We start from the raw sequence: 27,246 nt of genomic DNA on the forward strand, positions 1-27,246 counted from the left end.
TCTTGGTCATTGGAGCTATGCTGTTGCTTGGCTGGTATGGGAATGATATTCAGATGTATTAAGGAAAGGTTTCTGTAGCTGTATCAGTCCCCCACCCACCCAGCAGTGTAGGACAGAAAGAAAGCAAGATGCATGGATAAAGGTTCCCCTGAAAATCAGACTGTTATGGTGGACATAGGACAGAAACCTTAAACAGGAAAAAATTATATTTCATCAGTGAGGAGCAACAAATTTTCACATATGCAGATCTGAGGGATTGGGGTACAACACTGAACAGAATGCCAACTCGAAGTCTTAGGTCTCATCCCAGATGTCCCACCCAATAAATTTGCTGGAACATCAGGCAATCTACCTGGCCCTGTTTACACTTCAAGAATCATGTGATTCACTTTCATGTCCTCATTCGAACAGACAGTGGGGCAGCCCAAATCTACATGAGCAAGCAAGAGGGCTCCAGATCCTCTGCTGTACACAGAGATGCAATCAAGATATTACTGATGGCTGAGCTGAACCTACCACCAGTCTGCACATTCAAGGAGTATCCCAACAGACAAGCCGGCTGGCTGAGCCCTTGAACCTTCCAGGAAGGAGAATAGTTCTGGAAGAAGGACAGATTCAATCTCATCGTGAGCACTTTGGTGTGCAGACGGTAGACCTCTTTGTGTCATGGAACAATCACCAGGTTGGACTCATTCTGCTGCAGGCATTTCCGTCTGAAGGCAGCAATGACAGATGTGCTAATGCCAGATTGGCCAGACGGCCTATCATATGCATTCCCTCCAGTGCTGGTACTCCCAGAACATCTTCAGAAATGCAACCAGCAACAGGCAGAAATCCTAGATGTGGCCCCTCTGTCGTCCCCTTCTTCTTTTGCCCTCAATCGCTCCCAGCATTAGGCTCTTCTCCAGGGAGTCCTTCCTTCTCATGAGGTGGCCAAAGTATTTCAGTTTCATCTTCAGGATCTGGCCTTCTAAGGAGCAGTCAGGGCTGATGTCCTCTAGGACTGACCGGTTTGTTCGCCTTGCAGTCCAAGGGACTCGCAAGAGTCTTCTCCAGCACCAGAGTTCAAAAGCCTCAATTCTTTGACGCTCGGCCTTCCTTATGGTCCAGTTTTCGCAGCCATACATTGCAACCGGGAATACCATAGCCTTGACTAAACACACTTTTGTTGGCCGGGTGACGTCTCCACTTTTTAGGATGCTGTCTAGATTTGCCATAGCTTTCCTCCCCAGGAGCAAGCGTCTTTTAATTTCTTTGCTGCAATCCCCATCTGCAGTGATCTTGGAGCCCAGGAAAATAAAATCTGTCACTACCTCCATTTCTTCCCCATCTATTTGCCAGGAATTGAGAGGGCCGGATGCCATGATCTTTGTTTTCTTGATGTTGAGTTTCAAGCCAACTTTTGCACTCTCCTCCTTCACCCGCATCAAAAAGCTCTTTAGTTCCTCTTCACTTTCAGCCATTAGAGTGATATCATCTTGCGTATCTGAGGTTGTTGATATTCCTCCCTGCAATCTTGATCCCAATTTGTTACTCCTCTAATCCCACCTTTCTCATGATGTGCTCCGCATACAAGTTAAATAGGCAAGTTGAATATCTTTGAAATACCCAAGAATTAAGATGTTATTCCTTCCAGGCATCACATTTGCTGAGAAAGTATCAGAGATTGGGATGCCTATCATTTCATCTCAAGGTGAATTCCACCTTCTGTAATTTCCAGGAAATCTTAGGCAACTGAGGGTAAAATATTTTAACCCACTGGTACCTTTATTCAAGGTTAAGTTTTCATATGCATGTATACTTCTTCAGATATACCTGAAGAAAACATATACATGCACAAAAATAAGTACATTTTAACTTACTTGTCTACTGAGGAAGACCGCTCTGGTCTTTGTTCCTTATACTGCATGATAATGTTGATTTTGTATTTTCTGTATTACACAGTATATAATTGAGATTTTATCAATAATTGAGATTTTATCAATAATTGAGATTTTATCAATGATTTTTATCAATGATTTCAACTTTTGTTATGTGTATATGCCACCAACCAGAAGCCCCATAATCTGCACTAACTGAAAACCAGACCACGGTGCAGACTGACCAAACTGTTGTTATGATTGAATACTCTTATACCACACTGTCTGTTGTTACTGTTATTAAGTAATGTTATTATATTACACTGTTTGACACAAGTTCACTTTTAAATAAGTTGAATGTTCATTGTACTTTACCACATATGAGAGTTATAATGTAAACTGCCCTGAGCCGAAAGGGAGGGCGGTATATATAAATATAAATAAATAAATAATAAGATGGCTTGCAGTTCTCCATCGTTGTGGAAAATCCTGACATAGAGCCCGAGTATCTGTGAAGACTTAGGAGGCATTTCCTGGGAAAGTGTCAGTGGAGGTCTCATAAGTGCCTTGGCATTCTGATGGCCTGAGGATGGAGTCCATATATTTAGACACCACTATAGTGATTGTGCCATTCCTGAGACTATGGGCTATCCCAGGCTCCGGCTTCAAAAATCACCCACGCACAGGAACTCCTCTAAACACTGTTCACTCCCGATGGGGCAGTAGGTAAGAGGTGGTGGTTTTTACGAAGGACTTGTTTTGCTACTTATTACATGCTGTGTTTAAAATGTTGCTAACCGCCCTGTGCCAACAAGGATAGAGCGGTATACAAATAAAATATTTATTTTATGTACCTTAGGTCAGGGGTAGTCAACTTGTGGTCCTCCAGATGTTCATGGACTGCAATTCCTATGAGCCCCTGCCAGCAAACGCTGGCAGGTTGACTACCCCTGCCTTAGGTAACAGATAGTTTGGTACCTGACACAGTTGCTTACTGCATAATCACAGGTTCATTGCATATTGTGTACCAGTACTTTTAGGTGCAAACTTAAATGGACTCCGGGGAATGGTAGAGGACAGGAAGGCCTGGAGGATCATTGTCCATGGGGCCGCGATGGGTCGGACACGACTTCGCACCTAACAACAACAACACTTTTAATGAATAATCTCATGTGGTTTGTGTTTTGTGACACCTACCATAATGCAGAGTCGTTGTTGTACAAGGTACCTGCCTTCTAACCTCCCAAAGTAGAAGTAGGTGGAGCATATCTTTCTTTGCCCCCCCCCCTTACTGTTAGAGAATGTATGTTACCTGCTGCTTAAAAGGTAGGTTTCAGGAGAAAAGTGCATCAGTTGCTTTTTGGTACAGCAACCAAAGTAGGCTGCTGGGGTTCATCATCCATGTGTCAAAGACATGGCAAGCATTGTGCAGAAGTAATATTCCCCAAACATTTGTGTGGTGGAGAGAGACTGGTGTGGTTGTGGTAGGAGCAAGGTTGTCCATCCACCTTGCTTGACATGTTTGGCACACAACTGTCAAGCTTTGGTCGGGCATGACAGGTTCCTTCAAAAAGTGTACTGAGTCACTTGTAGCAAGCCCAGACACAGCCATGATCTTGGGGTTCAGGGTGGAGAGGGGAGGAGAAGAGGAGGCAGACAAGTAAATCTCAGAATGATGCTAAAGCACAGGAAGGTGTTGGCTGCTTTTATTTAGTCAGCAGAAGCATCGTGTCATTGAGTTCATACATAAAATTCAATTTTATTTTTCAAATTTCTAAACATTGCTTGCCCCAAGGGTCAGACATGACCCGGTGCTTGCACAGGGGATACCTTTACCTTTACCATGCAGTAGAAGTTTAATATGACATTTGCTTTGAGGATTCTCAGCCTGATAGTGTGCAAATTACAGGGGAACAAAATTGCTGCAGCCTGATTTCTGGTCTTACTCCAGCACATTGAATGGGTAATAGATTTAGAATCGTGTCTTCTCCAAGAACCAGTACAGTTTCAGGAAGATCAGTATAGTTAATGACACAGTCATCAACCAGCAAACACTGTAAACAAACACCAAGCGGAAACGAAAACTTGGATGGGGACATAAAAATACAGCACATGGATAAAATTAGCTAATTTGTTTAGATAACACTTTTCCTTTTTCTAGAGGCTAAAAAGCAGCAGCACGCATTTCAGATTGTCACTTTTTGAAACTGGGATATTTTGATTATGCTGAAAGCATAACTAGAAACATTTAGAAAAGTTAGTGGCAGGCCAGGCCAGAGATAATGGAGTGATTGAATCACACTTGTGCTAAAAAGCAGACACATAGCAGGGAACCAAGCTTTGGAAGACTTAAACTGCTGTAAAATAGCTCCTTTGGAGACTTCAGGAAAAGTGGTTTTTTGCCCTTAGGAAGTGGAAAAATAGAGATAATAAAACTTCTTGGCAGAGAGGAGATGCTCTCTCTCTGTCTCTCTCTCTCTCACTCACTCTCTTGCTGATTCAATGCAGGCAGACTCCTGCTGAAGGCGGCCATTGCCTTGTGGGGGACTGGAGGCCTGGACAAAGACTCCCAAGTTAATAGGAACCTTTTAAAACTGTCACTTGTAAGTTAAGGAATCTGCTTTAGAGTAGTATCAGCAAGGGGCATGTGCAGAACGGGGGACAGAGGAATGGCACAGTGAGCCTTGCCTTTTGGAGCCCCTGCTTAATCTGTTTCTCTGCTGAGTGTAAATGTAGAATTTTCTTTTTAAAAAATATTTTCTAACTTTTGATGCTAGTAGTTGTTCTCTGTACCACCTGGTCCTCCTCTGTTCAAACACACTACTTTAAGTGGGCGCCAGGAGAAAGGGGGGCATCAATCATTTAGCAAGCTGTTAATTCCTCAGTGGTGTGCAAGGGCAGCAGGAGACATACGAACAAGATGGGGCCTTAGAAAAGCAATGCAGGGAAGGGAGCCATGGGCCTCTCAGTGGATAACTCCAGCAAAGGCTAGGTGTTGGCTGTGGGTGAAAGACCAAGGAGGGCCTGCAGGTCAATGGAGCTGACCCACTACACATTCTATAGGAAATATTCTGTACCATATTTCTGTTGACGCCACCCTGGTGCTTGTTTAGGAGCTGCCCCTCCCCCCAGAAATCCCCCTCTAGTTTTGCCTGCATTGATCATAAGTACTTAATGGTCTTTGTGTATGCTTCTGGGCTGTCGATGCTGGAGAAGGGCCATTGTAAGGCGGGTCTGACTGCCGCAATGAGATGGTTGGAGTTTTTACAGCTACAGCAGCAATTTCTACCACTGGAGGACTAGGAGGACTAGTTAGTACCTGAGCTCATGGTCTGTTCCCCCTTCCAGATTTCCTTCTTTTCATTTTCTCTTCTTTCTACTGCACTTCAGACTTTAGTTCATTTTTAAAAAGAAATTACTCTTCTGCTAGGCTGGCAAAGCAAAGAGAGAGGTATTGTGCTTTTCTGTTACTATATCTCCTGTGGAAGCCATTTTGCACTTGGCTCTGCCTCCTGCAGCAACCAATTTGTGACGTGGCTCACCCCTTCCTCTCAGAATTCCAAAGATGCTTACAGACTCAAAAAGGTTGAGGACCCCTGCCCTAAGATAGCGCGAATGCATTTAAGCCATTTTATTGCTCTAGAGCAGGGGTAGTCAACCTGTGGCCCTCCAGATGTCCATGGACTACAATTCCCATGATCCCCTGCCAGCAAAAGCTGGCAGGGGCTCATGGGATATGTAGTCCATGAACATCTGGAGGATCACAGGTTGACTACCCCTGCTCTAGAGCAGCCATTTTCAACCTTTTGACCATGAAATATTTTACATACTTCAAGGTACCTCAGAACTGATGTCAGCTGGCCACACCTCTCTCCCATACACCCCAGAAATGGCATATCATGACCCACCCAGGATTGCAAACCTCCAGGTAAGGGCTGGAAGCCTCCTGGAAGTGTTTCTCTCTGGCTGTCCTGTCCCATTTTTACCCCTCCCTCACATGTTTGTTAGAAACATTTCCCCCCCCCCCAGTCCCTGCAAGGTTAAGAGGCCCCAGCAAACTCCCTTGCCTTACTGGGAGGAGGGTGCTGGATTTGCAAGTAGGGTTTTTTTTTTTTGCCAGGCAATCCACACATCAGGGGGTTTAACTGTCAGAAATTATTGGATGCAGAACGCAAGGACTGATGGCTATAGAGATGTTGGCAGCTGCCTGAACTTCTGGGATAGGCTGTGGTCTCCCCTGGGGAATGCTTTCATCACCCCAGGGTGACACATCACCCAGGTTGAGAATCCCTGTTCTAGAGTATGGGTAGATTTATTTATTTATTTATAATTTAATTTATACCCTGCCTCTCTTGACTGAGTCATCTCAAGGCGGCTTACAACAATAAAAACACACCCCATAAAAACCCATAACACATTAATATACAATTCCCTACAATAGGATTATCAAAGCCAAGAAATCCACAAATGTTGGTCAAAACCCATGGTAACTCTCCCACCAATCAGCAGTTAAAATCTTCCAAGTACCTACTTAACTAACTCCACCAGGCTCTGACTTACTGCACCAGTTGTATTGCGCCCATCGTTGGGCGGGACCCCAGTTAGTAAGGGCTATTAATATTGATTAGAAATGCTTTAGGCCTTAAGCTGTCTTTTGTTGGCATTCACATATATACCAAATTTTGTGTGTATGGAATATCAGGAGGCAACAGTCCTACATTTGAATTAGTCACAAACATGTCTGGAAATTGATAAATTGGGGGGGAGGAATCTGTCAGGCAACAGCATGACATCATTTCTGGGGAAAATCAGGAAGTGATGGCAGTCCTCTTTAGGAATCACTGGAAATGCAGTGACCTCTAGTTGAGCCCTCCCTGGACTCCCTCTGCCAGCTGCTGGTTGGCAACCATAGGAGTGTAATTTGAATTGTTTGCCCAGATGCCAGAAGATTAAGTGCTTGCTGGTGGCCCTGTCTAACTTTTGGCCTTTTAAACATATTTACACAAAGATCATTGCAGCTATCACGTCGTTCAGCCGATCCCTGTGATCCTTCGCCTCAAACATAGCATGCAGACTCTTCTGGAAAGCAGTCAGTGTTGGATGGTTTGGGGAAATTGGTAAAACTGATTTGGTTTGACATTTCTAACAGCGCTGAAACTGCCCCTGTAGCTTAGTGGGCAAAGATACGCACAAGGTGCCCTTGAGCTTGACTGTACCTTTCAGGATTGTAGTTTTGCCAGAACTCTGTTGACCTTGCTGTTCTAAAAGTATAGACCAGGAACTGGTCTATCAGTTCTGTCTACCCGATGGAATATCGAAGAGCTTGTTCATTTGGAAGTCTAGTTTAAGTGTGAATGGTTTAGAGATTTAGGGCTTGAAATTCCTCTAGAGGAATGGAAAAGGATTTTGAGGTGGTTCTTTGTTTCAAAGAGAGCCAGCACAAAATAACATACCAGTGGTGACTGGTGGCTGTTACATTCAGGAAGTTTTCAAGGACCAACTGGATGTAGTTCGAGAAATATAATAACAAAAGCAATGCTCATTTGTGATATCTTTAGGTCTTAAAATCTCTAGTTCTTGAAGCATGGTGCAGTCTTGATATTGGAAATCCAAAACGATTCCAGATCTTAAAATGAGATTGAATATGTTATGGTTTGTGGTTTGAAAGGGACAAATCAACAGTGTTGATGTTCTTACGAGTCAGACTAAGTCATTACAGTGAGTCAAGATTTCTGATTTTTAAAAGTACTTTGGGATGAATGCCAGCCCCAAACCATTTATTTACATCTCTGTTAATTCTTGTTGAATCGGAACCCTTAATTGGCTCCAAGTCTTGGTTTTCTTCACCACTCCCTACTTTGACTTGGCTTCAGTTACTTCACAGTTGAGCAGGGTCAACATTTTAGCTGCTGTCCTTTGATTTGAAAGCTTCCAAGGGAGCAGTTGCTCTTATGCACATACCCATTTATATATGCAAGAACTCCTCTTTTGAGGAAATATGTCTTCTGTTTATTGCTGCCAATAGAAGTCTGTTTGCTTACATTTTCTCTAGAATGCACTATAACAATTGTTGAATGGGGTTAGTCCAAAGGGAAGTACTGCATGAGATAAGTAGTGATTGCTGAAGTTTTCAAGTCCACATGTTAATGTCTTAATAGTTGGTGTACATGGCACATGTAATATCAATGTCTCAGGCAAGGAAGTTGTTTTTTTCAATACCTCCCCCACTTCATACCAAGTAGGAAGCTATGTTCATATTTGAGGCTAAACCCAGATTTTGAGCAAAGTGTCTTTTGTTTGCGTGTGATATTGTGAATGATAACAGAGTTTTACAACAGTGTGAGGTAATTTCTGAGTGAAGCACACCGTTCTGAAAGTTTCCGCTAACCCAAATGTCCTGCCGGAGACTATCAGCAGAAGGACATGCCTTTCTTTGCTTCTTGAAGGAATACTGCCAAATCCCTGTATAAAATCGCCACTTTGCCTGTCAAGATATTTGTGAGCTTTGTCAATGGTCCCAGCAGAGCAACAAGGCTGTTACCTGCTGGATTTTGTAGGGAGGTAAAATGATTAGGATCCAAAAGATTTTCAGAAGGCACTAATGAAAACACATATATAAACCCATAGAAAGCTGTGGTGTCTACACTGTTGATTCCTGCCTCCCGCCCCTTTCAAATGAAGAGAAATCCTGGGCAGTTTTTCTTAGAGGGAGTGAGAATGCTAGTCGTCCTGTGTTTTTGTAAAAGAGCTATTTATTTACATACTTACGGATTGTGAAGGCGTGGGCAAGAAATAGCAGCCAGCACAGAGAAAATCATTTTCAAAGCAAAAACAATCCATGTAACCAACCAAAAGACAACAAGCTTTTGGGTTCTTCAGAATTCCTCATGATACCAGATTTCAGAGCAGAGTACATGAAGCTTCCAACCAAATCAGAAGAACACTGGGATGTGCCTTGTTAAGAAGCCTGCATGTGCCAGATATTAGGGGAGGCGGAGAGGGGAGTCAAGCCCTAATTCAAGACCTAATTCCAACTTCTTTGTGTAGAACAGGGTTTCTCAACCAGGGTTTCATGAAACCTTGGGGTTTCTTGATGGTTCTGGAAGGGTTTCCTGAATGGATTGGAGTTAATTCATTTTTAATATATTTAAAAATTTGTTAAACATTTATTGTGATATGACTATATATGGTCATGTCAATCCACCCGCTCCATCCAAAATGGCCAGTCATGGGCCTGGAAGGGGTGGGAAGGGGAGGAACCCCGGGTGGGCGTGTACACAGGTATGCCTCACAAGTATATTCTGTGTGATTGTGCCACTTCTGGGGTTTCTTGAAACCTGGAGAATGTTTTGCATTTTCTGTTAGCATCTGCTGCCACAGCTTTAAATACATCGCACAAAGTCCTTACAATTTCTGTCAAGTTGCACTCATCCTGTTGTAAGGAGTACAAAGCCTTTCCCCCCCCCAGAAAAAAGGGAATTAAAAAAATGAAGGTTCTTATGAATCTGTCAGCTCTTCCAGGTTTCAATAGTTTCCACTATAATTTTCCCATTCTTGCTCAGTGGCAATCCCCACCCCCAGCAAACACGACTGCTATGCTATGAATAAATGTCTTTTATTCTCTAGGGGATTTCCAGCTAATTTTAGAACCGTGTTATTTACCTACAAAAAACAGTTTGCTGTCTTCTTATGATTCCTCTTCTTTTCATGCAACACTGAGCTGATACCCAGTGTGACTACTAATTAGCAGTGAAAACGACAGTTGAAGAAAAACTATAATTAACAGTGTTGGGTTATGGATTGATATGCCCGAAGTAATTATGTGGGTATACTAGAGAGAGCAGTGCATGAAATTACATATCAAAGATCATAATCTGGATGAAAAGTGAGCATGTAGGAAGGACTGTTATATGTATTTTGTTTCTACGCAAGCATTGAAAAAAGAACATGTTGTGATATAGGGCATAGAATTACATTTCTAGAAATTTCAGCTATCCTTTACATCAGGAGTAGTCAACCTGTGGTCCTCCAGATGTTCATGGACTACAATTCCCATAATTCCTCATGGGAATTGTAGTCCATGCACATCTGGAGGACCACAGGTTGACTACCCCTGCTTTACATGATCAAACAAGTTACTAGCCCTTATGGTAGCAAAGGGAAGAAACAAACAAAGGCCTGAGACCCTTGGCCTTAACCTACCCACCATCCACCTTGCCCAAATAATAACTCACAGTATAATTTGAAAACTTATTTTAAAATGTTGTTTAGTCAAACCAGGCACTGGTTTAAACTCTTCTCCAGGCAGGAAGGATCTGATCCAAAGCTGGTGCACACTTTCTCAGCAATGGAATCTAGCCTTTGTGCCCTTTGGCTATGCACAGAAGAATTTCAAAAGAGAACGAATTTCTGAGATTGGCTAAAGAATAGTGTTGTCCCTAACCTAGAGTCCTGTTTACCAAATCCTCCTTTCCTCCCTTCTGTTCCCTCGGAGATGGGTGGGGAGAACAAGGTAGTTACTCAGCTGGACTTCACATTCATTTGCAAAAGTATTGCAATAATAGTTCTAAGGCACTGAACTCCCCCTAAGGGGCTTTTGCCATTGGGTTGCAGAGTTGCCTCTTCCCCTTCCCTCTTGTTGCACTAGAAACCAGAGCAAAAGGCAGGAAAGACCCTTAGACCGTTTACCCACTGGAGGTTTAGTCAGGCTGCAGGCTGGAGCTTTAGTCATGGCAGGTTTCCCCACCTCTTCCTGCACTCACACGGGGGAGCATTTGGATTGGTGCACCTCATCCGCCCTCGATTTGTGCTCCTGCATGGAAGCTGGGGCAGTGAAGTTCCCAGTGCATAAACGGTCTTAGAGAAGTAAAAGGTAACTTGTAGCCCATTTAAACTTCTCCACCAACAGTTATTTGAGAAAAGCAGAGAAAATTTGGTTTTCATCTGGATCAGCACTACCAATAGTTGGTCAGATTTTCTCATCTGTGTTCAGCTTTTAAAATATCTTCCCAAATTGATAATTTTTTAAAGGTATTTTTTCGGTTCAGATAGACCTGAATGCACACACCTACTTTTTTGCTTTTATCCTAGTGGAACGAATTCTGAAAAATGTAGTATAAATCTGGTAGGAATTTGCTAAGGAAAGGGGAGGGGATCAAACTGAAATTCAAGCCCCAAACAGGCTTGCAGAAAAAGAAGCTGCACTTTGCTTTTGAGCTGTCTGGTTTGGTGTATCTGAGAATTTCAAAAGTGTTTTAAAAAGTCACAAAACCTCCGTACATTTTTCTACTAGCTAGGAGAAGAGTTATAAAGGTGAGTTCCTTTTGGTTAAGAGTACTTTATTGAGAAGTGGGTCACATAGGTCTGTTATGCATGGAGGGGAAGGGCCACATTCGAGGTGGAATGGCGGCAACTAAACCACCAATAATGCACGCCACAGGTGGCATCCGGGCACAGAGTCGACATATGCCACCGAAAAAACTGCATTAGTGAGATGCGGAAGAAAGTGGAGCTTCCAGGGCGCAACCAGAAGCGGCTCCAGAGTGCCCGCGTGCATAATCGGGGAGGTCCGTGGTGTACAGCAGTGGTCCCCAACCTGCGGCCCGCGGCCCGGTGCCGAGCCGCGAAGGCCATGGCGCCGGGCCGCGGCTCCCTCTCCCCCCCCCCCCGCAGTGAAAAACTTCCCAGGCCACAACCTTGCGGCCCGGGAAGCTTCTTACTGCGGGAGAGTGGGGAGAGGGAATCAGGGCCGGGCCGCACATTCACGCATGCGTGGCCCATGCAGGTGTGGCCCGTGCGGGCATGGCCCGCGGGCGCAGCCCGATGCGCGGGCGTGGCCCGATGCCCTGCCGGTCCCCAGCCTCAGAAAAGTTGGGGACCACTGGTGTACAGGGCTTCTGGGTGCGCTTGCTCTCTCCCCTTCCGTGCCCTTCGGTTCCGCCGGCAGGGCCTGTGGCTGCCTTGCTTGGCGGCCCAGCCTCGATCAGCACTGTGCTCGCCTCCCTTCCTGCTTGCTCCGCATCGCCGCCTCATCGGCCACAGCCAACAGCTGCTGTGGGTTTTGCCGCCGTTGCATTCGTCCTGTGCGTTTGCGATTTGCTTTGCTTCTTCCTCCTCCGCGTTTTCCATGTGACCGCCAACCGCTGTTTCAGCGACCGTGCATAATAGGCCATACTGTAGTTTTTGCGTTTAATCCAGCCACTTGCAGGTTCAAGGGATCGCAGGTCTTTCCTGCATTCATCTTCCAGAAATCCTTTCTTACCACTGAGACTTGGAGATCTCAGTGGGGATGGGAGGCATTACAAAATCACAGGTTTTTGCCTCTTTCCTCAGTGGATCTGCACTGACAGGAGAGGCAAGGTGATTTTGCCTCCTCTCTCCCACTACACAGATGTGTGGCTGTTAGTCTGTCCAGGTCCCAGAACCCCATGGATAAACTTTCTTGGGGGAGGATTATCAGAAAAGATCCACAATCTTAGTAGTCCTTTGAAGTTTATTTTAAAGGAATTCCTTTCTGTAAAGGTCAATAATAGCAGATAAGGTTAGGGATACAGAGGCCTGGAAAAACTGTATCCCCCCCCTACCCGGGTTTCCTCCACTTCTTCTTAAGGAAACATAAAAGATGCTATGGGGAAGGGCAACTCATGTGAAATACTTTGCTTTTCACTCAGAATATTTATATAAAGATTTTTTTTACCCGACTCCTGTGCATACTATATGCATATGCAGTAGTTTCATAGATTTAGTTACTTTTTAAATGTGACTAAATTTGCCCATAATTAGTATGATATAATCAGTCAGATACCTTTACTTGCATAGTTCAGTTGTTAAAATTAAATATTAACGAATACATCCCCAATATTGAGAACAGTCCTAAAACATATCAGTACGGTTGTCTTTTTCAGACTAAATTTCCATTGTTTGGATACTGTCTCCAAAAAGAAATTGCTACTTTTTCTGTGACTTTGGAGTCTTGATTGGCTGGTAGTTCACAAGTTACTTTCTGGTTATTTTAACAAGGTGTAGGTGATAGTTTTTCTCGTAAATTATTATAAAGGTGGCAGTCCAAAAGTATATGAGACAAGGAGGTGTGATATAATTGGTACACTGTTAGTTTATTGTTTTTCTTGATATAACGTTTAATTTGATTTGCAGGTATGCTGTGTATCGTGTTTGACTATCTGAGAAGGTTTATGCACTCAGAACAGTTTTCTGTTTACTACAGAATCTATTTGTCCAATCTCCCCTGTCTGTCTATCAGATGTGAAAAGCTAAGGTAGCATTAGGTGTAGCGGGTTTATTCTAAACTAGTAATCAAGCCCGCTGCAGCTAAATGCAGCGGGCGCTAGGCACTTACTGTGGGTGGGTGTGTGTGTTTCCTCGTCGTCGGTGGCTGGCTTGGTCGGCGGCGGCGGGCTGGGCGGCGGCTTGTTCGGCGGCGTTCTTGCGGCGGCGGCGGCCTGACGAAAGAACGCCGAAAGAACGCCGCCAACAAGCCACCGCCCTTGCTTTGCGTGACTGCTGGGGGCTCCCTCTGGCGTCAGGCCAGGAGCAACTGCGAGCCGCGCGGCTCGCAGTTGCTGGGGCTGGGAATCGGAGGGACCAATCGGCAGGCGCTTCGCGCCTGCCGATTGGTCCCTCCGATTGTCTGTCGAGAGGAAGGGTCCAATACGGACCCTTCCTCATCACGGACAAAGCCCACCTCAAGGCCCCTTAACCATTTATTTAGTCCGTGGTGCCCGCGGCGCCACGGGCGGTTTAAAGATGTTAGTGATTTTTAAAGCAGCAGATATCTGGTTAAGGCTGCCCCACTGTTTTACAAACAGCATAATTTACGTTTTGTTATATTTGTTAGCCCCACAGTCTAATAACGATAATAATGTCAAAGAACATAAGGAGGTATTTGACACGCTTTGATAAGACTCTTTATTTGACTCAAAGTTCTTTATAGAAGGGAGACTGCTGGAAGTAAATGAGAGAGCAGATGCTTCTCTAGGTATATTTGTCTTCCCTTGTCCATTCTATTCCTATATTCATCATTCTGGAAACATGACGCTACAGATATCCTGTATGCTGGCAAATCTATACGTAGGAATCAACTTGTTGCAAATGTTTCTGTAATGACTGTGCATTTTTCCTCGTCACCAGTGGCTTCCTTTTGCCTTCTCCTCCATTCATCACCCTTCTTCTCTACTATTTCCCTTTTCTCTAATCTCTACCCCCACACTCTCTCCCCTTTAAATAGAAAATATAGGAAAGGAAGCGTCAATTCCCTGTAGGTCTATGACATGGAAAAAAGAATTGCAGAGCTATAGACGTTGCCCCTTCCAGCTTTTAATGATGGAGGAATACTGCTGAAATAGTTTCATTGTTTTTGTACTGCAGTTCTTCAGTTTGCCAAGCTGATTTGTGTATGATTCCACCAGCACAACAGTAGCGGCTTTGTGTGTCCTTTGTGTTGCATGTTGTTCTGCCGTTAGGGATGATGTTACAAGTGTAATTCATGAGAGAACCAGTTTTCTGTGTGTTACTGGTGGACTTTGTGGTGCCTGTGAGTATATAGCTATGCAGAAAGTTGCCAGTTCTGTGGAATTGAAACCTTGTATTAAATATTTTCCTAAAAAGCTACTCACAAGCTAGCTTCAGCTTCTTTTTCAGCCCTCTCTGTCTCTTTTTCCACATTGAGTCTTGTGACTTCTATACATGTTGACTTCCTGCAACATGAGTACAGGGGCCATCATGTTGTGATACTACTGACACTTGGCTGTCCTTGTTGTGCACTCAAAAATATTGTGCATTCCTCTGTGGCAGTAACTAATTTTTAAGCATCATCTTGATACAGAGCCAAACAGATCTCTCTGTGTATAATCTATCTGGCTATACTGTATTGCTGGGTGTCACTATAAACCATCTAGGGTCATAGACATCTAGGACACTTTCTCATATCCTTGCTGCAAACTTCTTGTAGATATCTACACACTCAACTGTTTTGAAAGCCATTGTAGAAGGAAATGCTGCAGGCCAGGCTTATGGCTGAGGCCAGGCAACAGCACCATGAGATACAGGCCTCCCCAGCTGGAACGTCCACTGACAGGAACCTCTACAAGCATTGATCAATCCCCAGAGGAGGCAGTTTTTATAGGATCTCTTTTGTTGTTTGATGTATTGGTTGGAAATCCTATTAACCACCCCAAGCTAATAGAGATGTGACAGTATACAAATAAAATCTTTATTTTTCTTGGCTTTTAAAAACTTGCATATCTGTACACATAAAACTTCTGAATTTTTCCCGCAGGGGTTGATGCAGGCTTGCAAAAGGAACCACGAAATCAAACACCTGCTCCATCTGCAACTCCAGCACCATCTTCCTCCAAGTATCACCGGGCACGCTCTGGGGGAGCCAGAGATGAGCGCTATCGATCTGGTAAGGACGCGTTGTATTCATTTGGCAAGCATGGTAGTTTTCACTGCTGCTCCTGCCGCTCCTGCTGCTGCTGTAGGAAAGGCCTATATACTTCCTGTTTCAGGTGTCTAGGACAGATGAGAGTCAGTGTGAAGCAGGAGTTAGGGAGACCCGGTTCTAGATCCTCACTGTTCCTTTGAAGCTTACTAGCTGACCTTGGGCCAACCACATTGTCTCAGAGAGCCAGTTTGGTGTAGTGGTTAGGAGCACGGACTTCTAATCTGGCGAGCTGGGTTTGATTCCCTGCTCCTCCTCCACATGCAGTCAGCTGGGTGACCTTAGACTCGCCATGGTGCTGATAAAGCTGTTCTGACCAAGCAGGGCTCTCTTAGCCTCACCTCCCTCACAGGGTGTCTATTATGGAGAGAGGAAAGGGAAGGCGACTGTAAGCCACTTTGAGCCTCCTTTGGGTAGGGAAAAGCAGCATATACGAACCAACCAACCAACCCTCCTCCTCCTCCTTCTCCTCCTTCTCCTCCTCCTCCTCCTCCTCCTCCTCCTCCTCCTCCTCCTCCTCCTCCTCCTCCTCCTCCTCCTCCTCCTCCTCCTCCTCCTCCTCCTCCTTCTTCTTCTTCTTCTTCTTCTTCTTCTTCTTCTTCTTCTGTCTAACTAACTTCATATTATGGTTATAAGCATAACATGAAGCTTTTTCACTAACAGCCAGATTCGATAATAAATCTTGTTCTAAAAGCTTTCAAGCCAAATGAATCTTCATAGGCATGACAGAATAACATACACGAGCATATGTGTCTGTTCACTTCTCACCTCCTTTAGTCCTGCCTTCAGAGTTTTTGACATCTTTTTGCAGTTCAGTTTTTTTTTAAATCCAGCTTGCAGAAACAGCTTGGTGTAGTGTTTACGAGTGGCGGCCTCTAATCTGGAGTACTATGGTTGATACTTCACTCCTCCACGTGCAGCCAGCCAGGTGACCTTGAACCAGTCACTGTTCTTTCAGAGCTCTCTCAGCCACACCTACTTCACAGGGTGTCTGTTGTAAGGAAAGGAAGGGCAGACAGTTGTAAGCCACTTTGAGGCTCCTTTGGGTAGTAAAAAGCAACATACACACAAACACAAAACTCTTCTTTTGACAGTTCTTTCACCTCTCTTAAATGTGGGATTTGAACTAGGTTCTGTGCTTCACATTCCAAACATTGCAACAGAGTCAGATCTCTGATTCTGTCCTTTCTTGAGTTGCAGAATCCAAGAGAGAAGGAGATTTTACAAGGGCTCCCTCTTTTTTTCATTGCAGGTGCTTTCATAAGATAAAAGCTTCTGGAAGAGTGACTATCATAGATCTGTGTGATGTAAAGACACAGGTGTCTTCAATCTGATTGCTATGGCAGCCATGTCACACCTTTCCCAGTGTCCACATGCTCAAAAAAATTGGGGACATCTGGTCTAATACATTAAGTTAAGGTGCAAGAAACTTGCGTTCAAATCGCTATACCGCCATGAAGGATCACTGGGTTTTACTCCTTGTCCTGCCCTGTGCTGTAAGCTATCTCACAGGGTTGTTGTGAGGATAAACCATACCATGAGTGTTACTGCATGTGTTGTTACATGTCTTCCATGTTGGGAACGGTGCTACAACTGGGGTTGCCAACAACCTGGAGGAAAAAATGCCCAGTGTCCTTAATGTGTACAGATAAGGAGATGAAGCTTTTCATGGTATAAAGGTAAAGGTATCCCCTGTGCAAGCACCGAATCATGTTTGACCCTTGGGGTGACGTCCTCCAGCGTTTTCATGGCAGACTCAATACGGGGTGGTTTGCCAGTGCCTTCCCCAGTCATTACTGTTTACCCCCCAGCATGCAAGCTGGGTACTCATTTTACCGACCTCGGAAGGATGGAAGGCTGAGTCAACCTTGAGCCGGATGCTGGGATCAAACTCCCAGCCTCATGGTCAGAGCTTCAGACAGCATGTCAGCTGCCTTACCACCCTGCACCACAAGAGGCTCTTTTTCATGGTATGGAGGTACCTAATTTCATCCAGAAATCAGCAATCCATTGTGCCTCTATTAAAGGTGCAGGACTTCTGGTAACCCTTGTCACACCTCTGGCTTCATTTTATTAGATCAGATGTGCCTCCTTTGCTTTTTACAAAACCTCAGGACTTTCTTTTTTGTATTAGTCTTTCCTTTTATGCAGTGACGCTAGCTTGGTAACAGAAATTCTCAATTCAGGCAATTTCTGTGTGCAGCTTTAATTAGGCTTTCATATGATTCAGTGCTGCACAATACAGTAAGCAGTAGGCCTCTGAATGGCTTTGACCCTTTACTGAAACTGACTCACGCACTTTCCATTGTTATTGCTGGGCCTTGAGTGAAACAGGGATGGGGGAGAGATAGGCGCATACTCCGGTGACGATATGCGTTCTTTCTTGCACAGGCAGAAAGTACATTTTGGCAGGGGGAAATGCTCCATCTGCCTTCCTTACAGGAAACCCAGCAGTGGAAGACATGTTAGTGAATATCCAAAAACCACACTGAGTCTCCAGATTCGAGGAGGCATTTTTCTGTTTTGCTAAAGATGTTTTTCTTCTAAATGACCACCTACATGAATCTGTGTCCAGACACCACTACTGGCAGAAGCCAAGACAGCAAAGGCTCAGAAGAAGAATTTATGAAATTCTCTCCTTGAGTTCTTCTTCACTAGCAAAAATGTGCTATCCCTTTGAATATTTTTTTTAAGTTGCTGGACCTTTGGGGTTGGTTGTAAGTGGAGACTCTATACTTTCTACAGTGGTTTCAGTCTTGCTGCAAGTACATTTCTGAGCTCTTTATACAAAATATCCAGCTCAGTAGTACGTAAAATATAAAGATGCTCTAGATTCAGGGAGAGCTCCTGCATTAGAGGCTGCCATGGCTAGGAGTAGGGTGTTAAGTATTGTAAAGATGTGTCCAGCTTTTCCTTTGGGGAAGATTGGTAGGTGGGTTCTGCGTAAACTCACAGTGGTGAGAGCCAGCTTGGTGTAGTGGTTAGGAGCATGGACTTCTAATCTGGCGAGCCCTCCACATGCAGCCGGCTGGGTGACCTTGGGCTTGCCATGGCATTGATAAAGCTGTTCTGACCAAGCAGTAATATCAGAGCTCTCTCAGCCTCACCTACTTCACAGGGTGTCTGTTGTGGGGAGAGGAAAGGGAAGACGAATGTAAGCTGCTTTGAGACTCATTCATGGAGAGAAAAGCAGCATATAAGAACCAACTCTTTGTATTCTTAATGTGCTGGAAACTGGAAAGGAATTTTCTAGTATTCTGTGACTTAGCTCCCTTGGGTGACTCATCTTTGCTTTTCAGGGGGCTTTTTGCAATGTCCTTGCTTTCTCTTTCTGACACACATACTCATAGACAGTTGTTGTCGCTTACATTTTCTATTTTTAATTTTAATTAGTTTTTCTACCTTTTTTCAAATGGAGTAGGGGGATAGAAAGTCACCAGTTGGTTTGATTCTGCAGGAGAATTCATTTTCAGCCACAAGTAGTGCTCTCCGTATGAGCATTTTCCTATATTTTTTCCATTGTAAAATAACCTCCTGCCACTGTGTATTCCCTCTTATTGTGCTCCAGAAAAAAGAAGTGATTCTTGAATTGAATGAATCATGCTGTGTTTGTTTCATTTCTGGCACTGAACTATTATCCTTGTCCGGATGAGTCATGTTCAGGAGGTGGCACTTAGGGCGTGAAGTCCAGGCTCCTTCCCCTAGTCCCTGTCGGATTGCTGAAACTGCCCTTCTGGATCACTCTGTTCAAAAGTGTGCGTGCTGCTGTTGAATTTAGAAAGCGGAAGATAAGCTCTGGAGTTATGGTCTGCGGCTGTGGTCCCCAACCTTTTTATCACTGGGGACCGGTCAGCGCTTGACAATTTTACTGAGGCCCTGGTGGGGAGGGGGAATCTTTTGCCGAGGGACGCCGCCGCCTGAGCCCTTGCTCCACTTGCTTTCCTGCCGGTGCCCCTGACTTCCCGCTGCCCGCTGGGGGCACTGCCAGCCGCAGCGCCACGCCGAGGGGGAGCCCCAGCCATGGTGGCCGCTGGAGAGCACCAAAGGTGAGCCAGCAGCAGAGTGGCAGGGCAGCCCTCAATGCAGCAGTTGGGGAGAAAGACGAGGAGGAACCGCGGCCCGGTACTGACTGATCAATGGACCAGGACCGGTCCCCGGACCGGGGGTGGGGACCACTAGTCTGCGGTACACGTTTTTGCGAGTACCGGAGGCCCACCGGATTTGACTTACCACATAAAGTATGGAAACCAGCTAATACAATACAGATAGGCTTGGCCAGTTCTGCAGAACTATATAAATATATAAACAAATAAAAGAATGGGGTAAATTACCCGATCCCGACTGTGGTGCAGCCTGCCAAACTGTTTTCCACCTGTCACAGGAATGTGAGCATTGTGCTTTCCAGGGAAAAAGGATGGAGCTTTCTGTACTGTCCCCAGCTGCAATTGAACAGATTGAAAACTTTGGGGGGGTTTGCTCAGTCTGTTTAACCATTGTACCTACTTGGCAACATATATTATGATATGCTTCCTGTGTATAATTCTGCCATACAATAAATAAACAGGCCAGAACCTGTGTCCAGAAGACTTTCAAAGGCTGGCATTCTGAGAAGGTTGTGCCTTAAAAAGAGGCAGAGGAGTGGCTTGGATTCCAGGGTGGTACATCTGTGGCCAGTTTATGACATTTTCAGACACACCTAGCACCATTATGTCTTAGTTGCTCTAGGCCCAGAATTTGCGATAATAGCTAGCGAAGGGTAATGGAATTGGGGCCTCCTTGTTGTGCTTTTTCTCCTAACAGCTGCAGTATTGATGCCCTTTCCTTCTTTCCATTTGTTAGACATCCACACAGAGGCAGTACAAGCAGCGCTGGCAAAGCACAAGGAACAGAAGATGGCCTTGCCCATGCCGACCAAAAGGCGATCCACATTTGTGCAGTCTCCTGCTGACACCTGCACCCCTCCAGGTTAGAGTTGTACCAGCACCAGCTGGACTTTGTGACTCAAGGGTTAAAGTTAGAATAAAGTTTTAGTTTTTCCTCTTTATCATGGCTTGGGGGGGGGGAGTGCATATCCAGTGGCTCTTTTTAGAATAATAGCTCTTCTGAAAACTTTTACTTGGTAAATTTAGGGTTAAGCATTTTTACACTTAACAAAGCAATTCAGCCTCAGTGAGTTTGGAGGGGTGGGAGTGGGGGTTTGTTTGCTCATACTTTGCTTCATCATCTTGATCTGTAATTTAACTCCAAAGGAGCGGAAGCTTCCGAACATGTCCTGAGAATGAAGAATTGATCTGACAGTTATCAGTTCATTTCAGCACTTCAAAGTACTAGGAAGTCTAATAATAATAGGAGCGCAGAGATGATTTCTCTTACTCCCGCCCTTATCAAAACAAAAAATCCTAGAGTTGGAAAGGGCACTTCCAGGTTGTCTAGTCCAGTCCTTTGGTCAACTGACATTTTCAAGCTTGCTGGATGTAGTTGTGCCGGTTGTAGATGGCTTGTGTTAGATTGCAGAACTTTCATATCATAGAGTTTTGCTTCGAGGCAGACTTGGATCTTGCTCCTGTCTCTTAAAATCTAATTAAGGGAACTGCTCCTTTGGTTGGCATCACGTAGCTCTATAGTGGTTTTTCGCTCATCAGTAGAATCTCCTGGGGTGTTCCTTTTATGCTTAGATCTTCAGTAAACAAAACTGATCAGATTGCAACGTTACAGATCTCAGTGTGTTGGCTATGAAATATTAACTAATGCACCTCTCATTTTCTCAGGATGCACCATGGGTAAAGTGACGGGATGTACAAAAGACGTTTCACAAACCGAGATAGCTTGTGCTGATGTTATGCATGCCGTAATTACTGGATGATACAATTTTACCTGTTATATATGTATTTTTTGTTCTTCCCAGTTGAGTTTCAATGCCAACACCAGAAAAAAGAAAACAAAAACTGGTTTGATTTGCAAATCAAGCAAACTTTGCATTGCAGTGGCATTATGAACAAGCTGTCCTGCCTTTTAGCAGGACTCTTGCTTGTCTAGAACACTGAGCTACTGAATATGAAAATGAGTGTTAAACATTCAAATGGCTAAGATCTGTCAGATCCAGCTCTTGTGCCTGGAACAAGGCAAAGGCAGTGGAGAATTAAGTTGAGCGTCTTTCATAGCTGGCCAGAGAGAGTCTTTGGGTTTCTTAGAGCAGCAGATATATCTGACATAGAAGGCATTACAAGTGTTGGGGCCTACTTTCTTAGCTGGTCTCCCTACAGCTGCTTCCTTTGCCCCAGTGTGGCTGGTGGTGCACAGGCAGCATTCCTTTCTGCCTAACATTTCTTTGCCACCAGTACTAGGTTGCTGCAAGTTAGAGTGCTGGCTGGGAGATCCAGAGAAGGATCACTTAATTCCTTGTGTACATGCCTATTGGGTGAGTAGATTTTGAAAGGTGAAGAGCACATTTAGATTCTCACTTGTCATTGGAAATAAGTAACAACTTGTCAGTCCTATACCTAAAACTACCATGCCAATAGAAGCTGGGAGTGCCCTTAAATTGTATATTTCTGGTAAGACGTTATAGCTCAATTAATCCTATCAAACTATGCCTCACAGCTAATAATCTAATCCTAGCCTGTATAACCATTTCTCTGGGTATTCCCCAAACATCAGGTGCTGTGGATTCAAAGGGCAACCATAGTTGCCAAGAAAATTATAGTTCAGCACTGAAAATCTTTTATTCCTCCCTCTGTGCATGATTGGACCAATGATATGCTAGATCTCCGTACAAGGGAGGGAATTGCATATAACAGATGAGAAGCTTTGGAGACCTTTACTTCCATCTGGCAAGATTTCCTGTATCTCTTTAAGCGGTTATGCTTCATCGTCTATTGCTGCCTCCCCGCTCCCCCCACTCCATTCTCACTCTCTTTACTCTTAGCTGCTTGGGTATGCTCAGCTCTTATTTTGTTTTCCTGTTGGTTGGATATTTTGGAGAAGTGGGGGGGGGAGTGAGTGGTAACATTCCAGGGAGTGGGTTGTTATCTATCTAACTTTATGTAGAAAACAATAAAAAAGATCTTAATGGGGGTAAAATTAGAAGCTATTCACAATAGCAAATGCCTCCATCATTGCAGATGTAATGTAGACCATAAGTACAACATGCATATCTGTAAACTGCTCGTGGAGCAGTATAAATAATTCGTTAAGGCTAAGGGGGGGTAGGTATGGTCCGGGACAGGAAACAAGGGCCATTGGCCCCTTGGCCCCAGACTGACAATCGGAGGGGCCAATCGGAAAGTGCGAAGCCTCCACTGCAGGGGGAGGCTTCCCTGTGGGCCTCAGAGCAGGCCCGACGCATTGGCAGGGTGGCAGCCCTGCTCCAAGGCTCGCAGGGAAGCCGCGGAGTTGGTGGGGAGGGGTGTGGGCGGGGAAGGCTTCCCAGGCCCCCAGGGAAGCTGGGGAGGGAGGCAGCCTGCCGGGTGGCCACCGCATGGGGGGTTCCTGGGGTGTGTGGGGGCCGCGGCACCCCCCTTTCAAAGCCCGCTCTTATGATATAATCTGATTAATGTGTATGAATTTGGGGATGTTCATTTTTGTCAATCATCTGGGCATTTGATCAACAGGAATTTGGGGTCCTGGCATTATCAGGTGTTAGATGTCAGTGTTGACAACTAGCAGGTCCCTGAGTTTCCCTGTGGCTTTATTCAACTTTGACAGTGTTTGTCAGCTGGCTGGAGTATAGTAGGTGATCAAAGTAACAGGGACAAATCAAGGTTTTTCTTTCCTGTGAAGGTAGAATTTGGGTAGTGAAGTTTCTGCTGGATAAAAATGAAGCCCTATAAATAGCTGGTACATGTTTAGTTGGGTATCCTAATAAAGTTTTGTGGATTTTTTTTTAAAATCCTAAACGTCAGTTTTCTTTTGTGAAAAATAACATGAATGATCAATTGAATTACAATATTGTTTCCTCTCCATGAAAGTTAATGGCTTTCTATTTGACTATGTGTTGTGGTCAGGTTTTATACTGTAGTGGATGCTTTGGCTGTTTTCTGTTCATATTCAGCGCACCAGACACTAGAAGTATATACTGTGGGAGATTTGTTTTAGTATATTTACTTATTTAAATATTTCATTTATTTATATTTAATACTAGTTTCAAAGCCCATTTATAAAAATGGGCTTTGAAAGGGGAGAAGGGGAAAAGGGTAAGGAAGACGCTCCAACCCACCCCCTCTCCCAGAGGCCGGCCCCAAATCCGACCCCGGGCTCCTCCCTGGAAAGGCGAGACAGAACCCCAGGCGCACTCACTGTGTTCGCGACGGTCCCATCCCTTTACGGCGCGGGCGTGGTCCTGAGGTAGGCAGAAGCCCAGGGCGGCCTGCAGAGGCGGTGGCCATGCGGGCTTCCGGTGGAGCCAGCCATTTCGTCGCCGCCGCATCCAGCATTGCGGGTCTCGCCGGCACCAGAGGCCAGCGAAGCGCGTCCCTGCGCGGCAGGCCGGTGGGTAGGGAGCCCCCGCCAGCTGCGTGACGGTCGTCCTCCTTGCATGTTGGCTCCCTTGGCTCTCGGCGCAGCAGGCGGGCGGGCAGGGAGCCTCCGGCAGGCACTCAACGGTCGCCTCTCGGCCTTTGGGCTCTTTGTCTTGTCGCTCCCTTGGCTCTGGGCGTGGCAGGCGGGTGGGCAGGGAGCCTCCGCCAGGCGCGCGACGGTCGCCTATCGGCCTTTGGGCTCTTTGTCTCGTCACTCCCTTGGCTCTGGGCGTGGCAGGCGGGTGGGCAGGGAGCCTCCGCCAGGCGTGCGATGGTCGCCCCTCGGCCTTTGGGCTCCGTTGGCTGTCGGGGTGCCAGCCCTGCGGGCAGGGAGCCCCCGCCAGCCGCGCGACGCTCGCCTCTTGGCCTTTCACTTTCGGGGACTCTTGGCCTTTCGGGGACTGCCTTGCCGGCGGCCTGACGCAACGGGAGGCGCGAAGCCTGTCGCATTGACGCGTCAAGCAACCGGCAAAGGAGCAACTGCGAGCCACGCTGTGCACGGCTCGCAATTGCTCCGGCGGGGAATTGGAGGGACCAATCGGCAGGCGCAAAGCGCCTGCCGATTGATTCCTCCAATAGTCTGTCCAGAGGAAGGGGCTAATCGGCACCCTTCCTCATCACGGACACATCCTGCCTCCCAAGGCCTTACCGCTTTATTTAGTCCGCGGCGCCCGTGGTGCCGCGGGCTGTGTTAAGATTCTTTTATTTATTAGTATAGTAAATATAACAAATACAGTAACACAGTGAACCTTCCCTTTGGGATTCAAAACTTTAGATTTTTCCAACCCCACCATTATTTCTAGTTATCAAGAAAATCTAGATAGTAATCTAGATAGTAATTCCATTGTTCTTGAAATTCTTGAATTTGTCTCCCATTAACTTGACTTGTCAATTTAGCCATTTTTGAGAGATCTGCAAGTTTATCAGTCCAAGCTGATAAGGGAGGTAAAGTTGATGTTTTCCAATTCCTTGCCAGAATAATTCTGGCCACAGTTGTAGCATGGAGGAAGATCTCTGCTTGATGTGATAGCTTCCCTGGACAGACGTATAACAACATATACTCAGGTTTCAAAGGAAACTTAAATTTAAGCATTAACTGTAATTTTGCATGCAATTCAAATACTTTTATACCACTTTCAACATGTAGTTCCTTCAAGGTAGATTATAGAATATAAAGAGCATAATACAAAAACTACAGTGTGTTACATTTCATGAAATATTTCTATAGACTGAAGGGGGGGGAGAATTTTCACCCCTTTTCCTTTCTCACAGTGGACCTATAATACTCCCTGCATGTTGTTCCTGAGGATTCACTGCCCCTGTAGCAGCATGGGAGACATTCTGAGCAGCAGTGGGAGAGGGCAGATGAGAAAATTGTTCTCTCTTGACAGAAATACTTCAGGCAGTAGATATTTTTAGCCAATATATGGTAAAAAAAGAAGCAAGAAAACAAAACACCAAACAAAACCAGGACTTAGACTCCATAAACAGTGGCTGAGTAATACAGGATTCCACAATTAATTTCAAAAGATCAACCAGACATAACTTTCAGATCTCTCACAGAGCAACCAAAGCCAAATTGAAAAGCTCCCTGAAAGAGGTAACTCTTACTGCTCTACCTTAGAAGGTGGCAGCCATGCCTCATTTGGGGAGGGCATGTCATAATCTTGGTAGTACCTCCACCAACAAGGCCCTATTACATGTTGCCTCCCAATAAACTTCTGACAATGATGGCATATCAAGCCAATCCTACCAAGTGCCCTGATTGCCCGGATGATCTGTAGTTACCATGTTAATTTGATTTATTTTCCTGTGTACCTGGGTGATGTTCAGGAAATGCATGTGTAGTCTTAAAACCTTCTGTGTGTAGATGAGAACAGATACTTGTTGGGAGCTTCTTTCACATTAAGCTAGTTGGTCTCTAAGTACAACTCTATTTTTTAAATAACAAACTAACTTACTTGGTGTACACCCATGTTTAAGCAGTTTTTCCCATAGCAAATGCACCAAAAATAGGCAATCTGTACCCATTCACATAAATCTTGGAGACTTGTTATTAGGTAAATTCTTCCATGTACGTGTATGCTGGTGTTCATGCGATAGTCATTGTTCCTGGTTTTGCTGCAGGGTGTTTTAGAATGTGTGTACAGGGCAAGCATACTCACTGTGTAAATGTGAATCTTCCCAAAGTTGATGTAAAGCTTGTTAACCTTGAGGTTTCTCATTGTTCTGGATATCTGCTTTTGCCCTCATAACGTTACCTGAATGTACAGAGAGGAGAAAGAGATTTATCTGAGTAGTTCTATTTTAGTCCCGAGGAAGAGATTTCCCCTGTTAAATCTCTTTCATGCCTTGGGTTATGGTTATGCCCATAAACATTTGATGTCTTTAGAAACCACTGCAAGCCCTGCTGGGAGTGGCTAATGAACCTTAATGTTGTGTCTCTTTCTTTGGATCAAGTGCAGAAGATTGCACAGATGGGGGAGGGTATTTACATCATTCAGCCCAGTTTGAGCACTCCCAAGTTCCTCGTCTGTGACCTAATTGTGTAGACATTCAGATTCTTTCAGATAGCTTGGATTACTACCATCTGATTTCTCCGTGTGAGCCTGAATTCATTCCCTAATGTCATGAGGTTATATTACTTCACGTCTCAATTTGTAAGGGGTCCTTTGTGTTTAGACATTTCTCTGCCCTTTGGGCTAACGTATCAGTAAAACAGCCACATACCTAACCAGAAATAAAATGTTCCCTTTGCATTTGTATGTGCAATGAAATCTGTATTGTGCTTCAGAATAAAAATTGCACGCAACACATGAATTTAAAAGCCAGGGAGGGGATACCCACTCTTGGTCAACCAAAAGGTACGGCTCACTCTGTCAGCAAGAGAAGTCCTGATTAGCTGATGAAGTAGATTGAAATGGTTGTCAGAATATAACAGTCCTGAAGTTCATAGCAGTATTTTCTTCTGAGTTTAGAGCCTGAGAGCTGTTTTATTTTTGTCCTTGACTGTAGATTTTCATATTTTATTTTCATCCTTGACTGTAGATTTTTATAGGACAGTTCAAGGATGCTGTTTCCTCTGCTGCAGAATCTTCAGCTGATTCCCAAGAGGTCCATCTCTAATATATCACAGGCAGAACAGCTTACATTTACTAGACCAGGTGTTTTTAATGCAGTTTTTGTGTCTCAGGATTATCATATGTGAAATGTTGCATAATTTTGTTGTCTCCCATGCATCCCTTCCCGAATTCATTGCACATGTGGACAAGAACTGAGCACACAGCAGAAATGTGCATGGGGGGGGGGAAGTCTGGGCATTTGATTAACAGGAATTTGGGGTCCTGGCATTATCAGGTGTTAGTTGTCAGTGTTGACAACCAGCAGGTCCCTGAGAGGAGTTTCCCTGGGG

The 27,246-nt window shown here is 44.9% G+C and overlaps 1 protein-coding gene across 5 annotated transcripts in view; it reads left to right on the top strand.

Annotated features, from left to right (window-relative positions):
• Positions 1-27,246, top strand: part of DIP2B (disco interacting protein 2 homolog B) — a 183,180-nt gene that overhangs the window by 96,689 nt on the left and 59,245 nt on the right. For all 5 annotated transcript variants that reach the window (XM_077328628.1, XM_077328631.1, XM_077328626.1 and 2 more), the window contains exons 3-4: positions 15,154-15,282; positions 20,158-20,283. In XM_077328628.1, the coding sequence (XP_077184743.1) occupies positions 15,154-15,282; positions 20,158-20,283 (255 nt within the window). The remainder of the gene's footprint in view (positions 1-15,153; positions 15,283-20,157; positions 20,284-27,246) is intronic.

Source organism: Paroedura picta, chromosome 3 (genome assembly GCF_049243985.1).
Source record: "Paroedura picta isolate Pp20150507F chromosome 3, Ppicta_v3.0, whole genome shotgun sequence".
Classification (NCBI taxonomy): Eukaryota; Metazoa; Chordata; class Lepidosauria; order Squamata; family Gekkonidae; genus Paroedura; species Paroedura picta.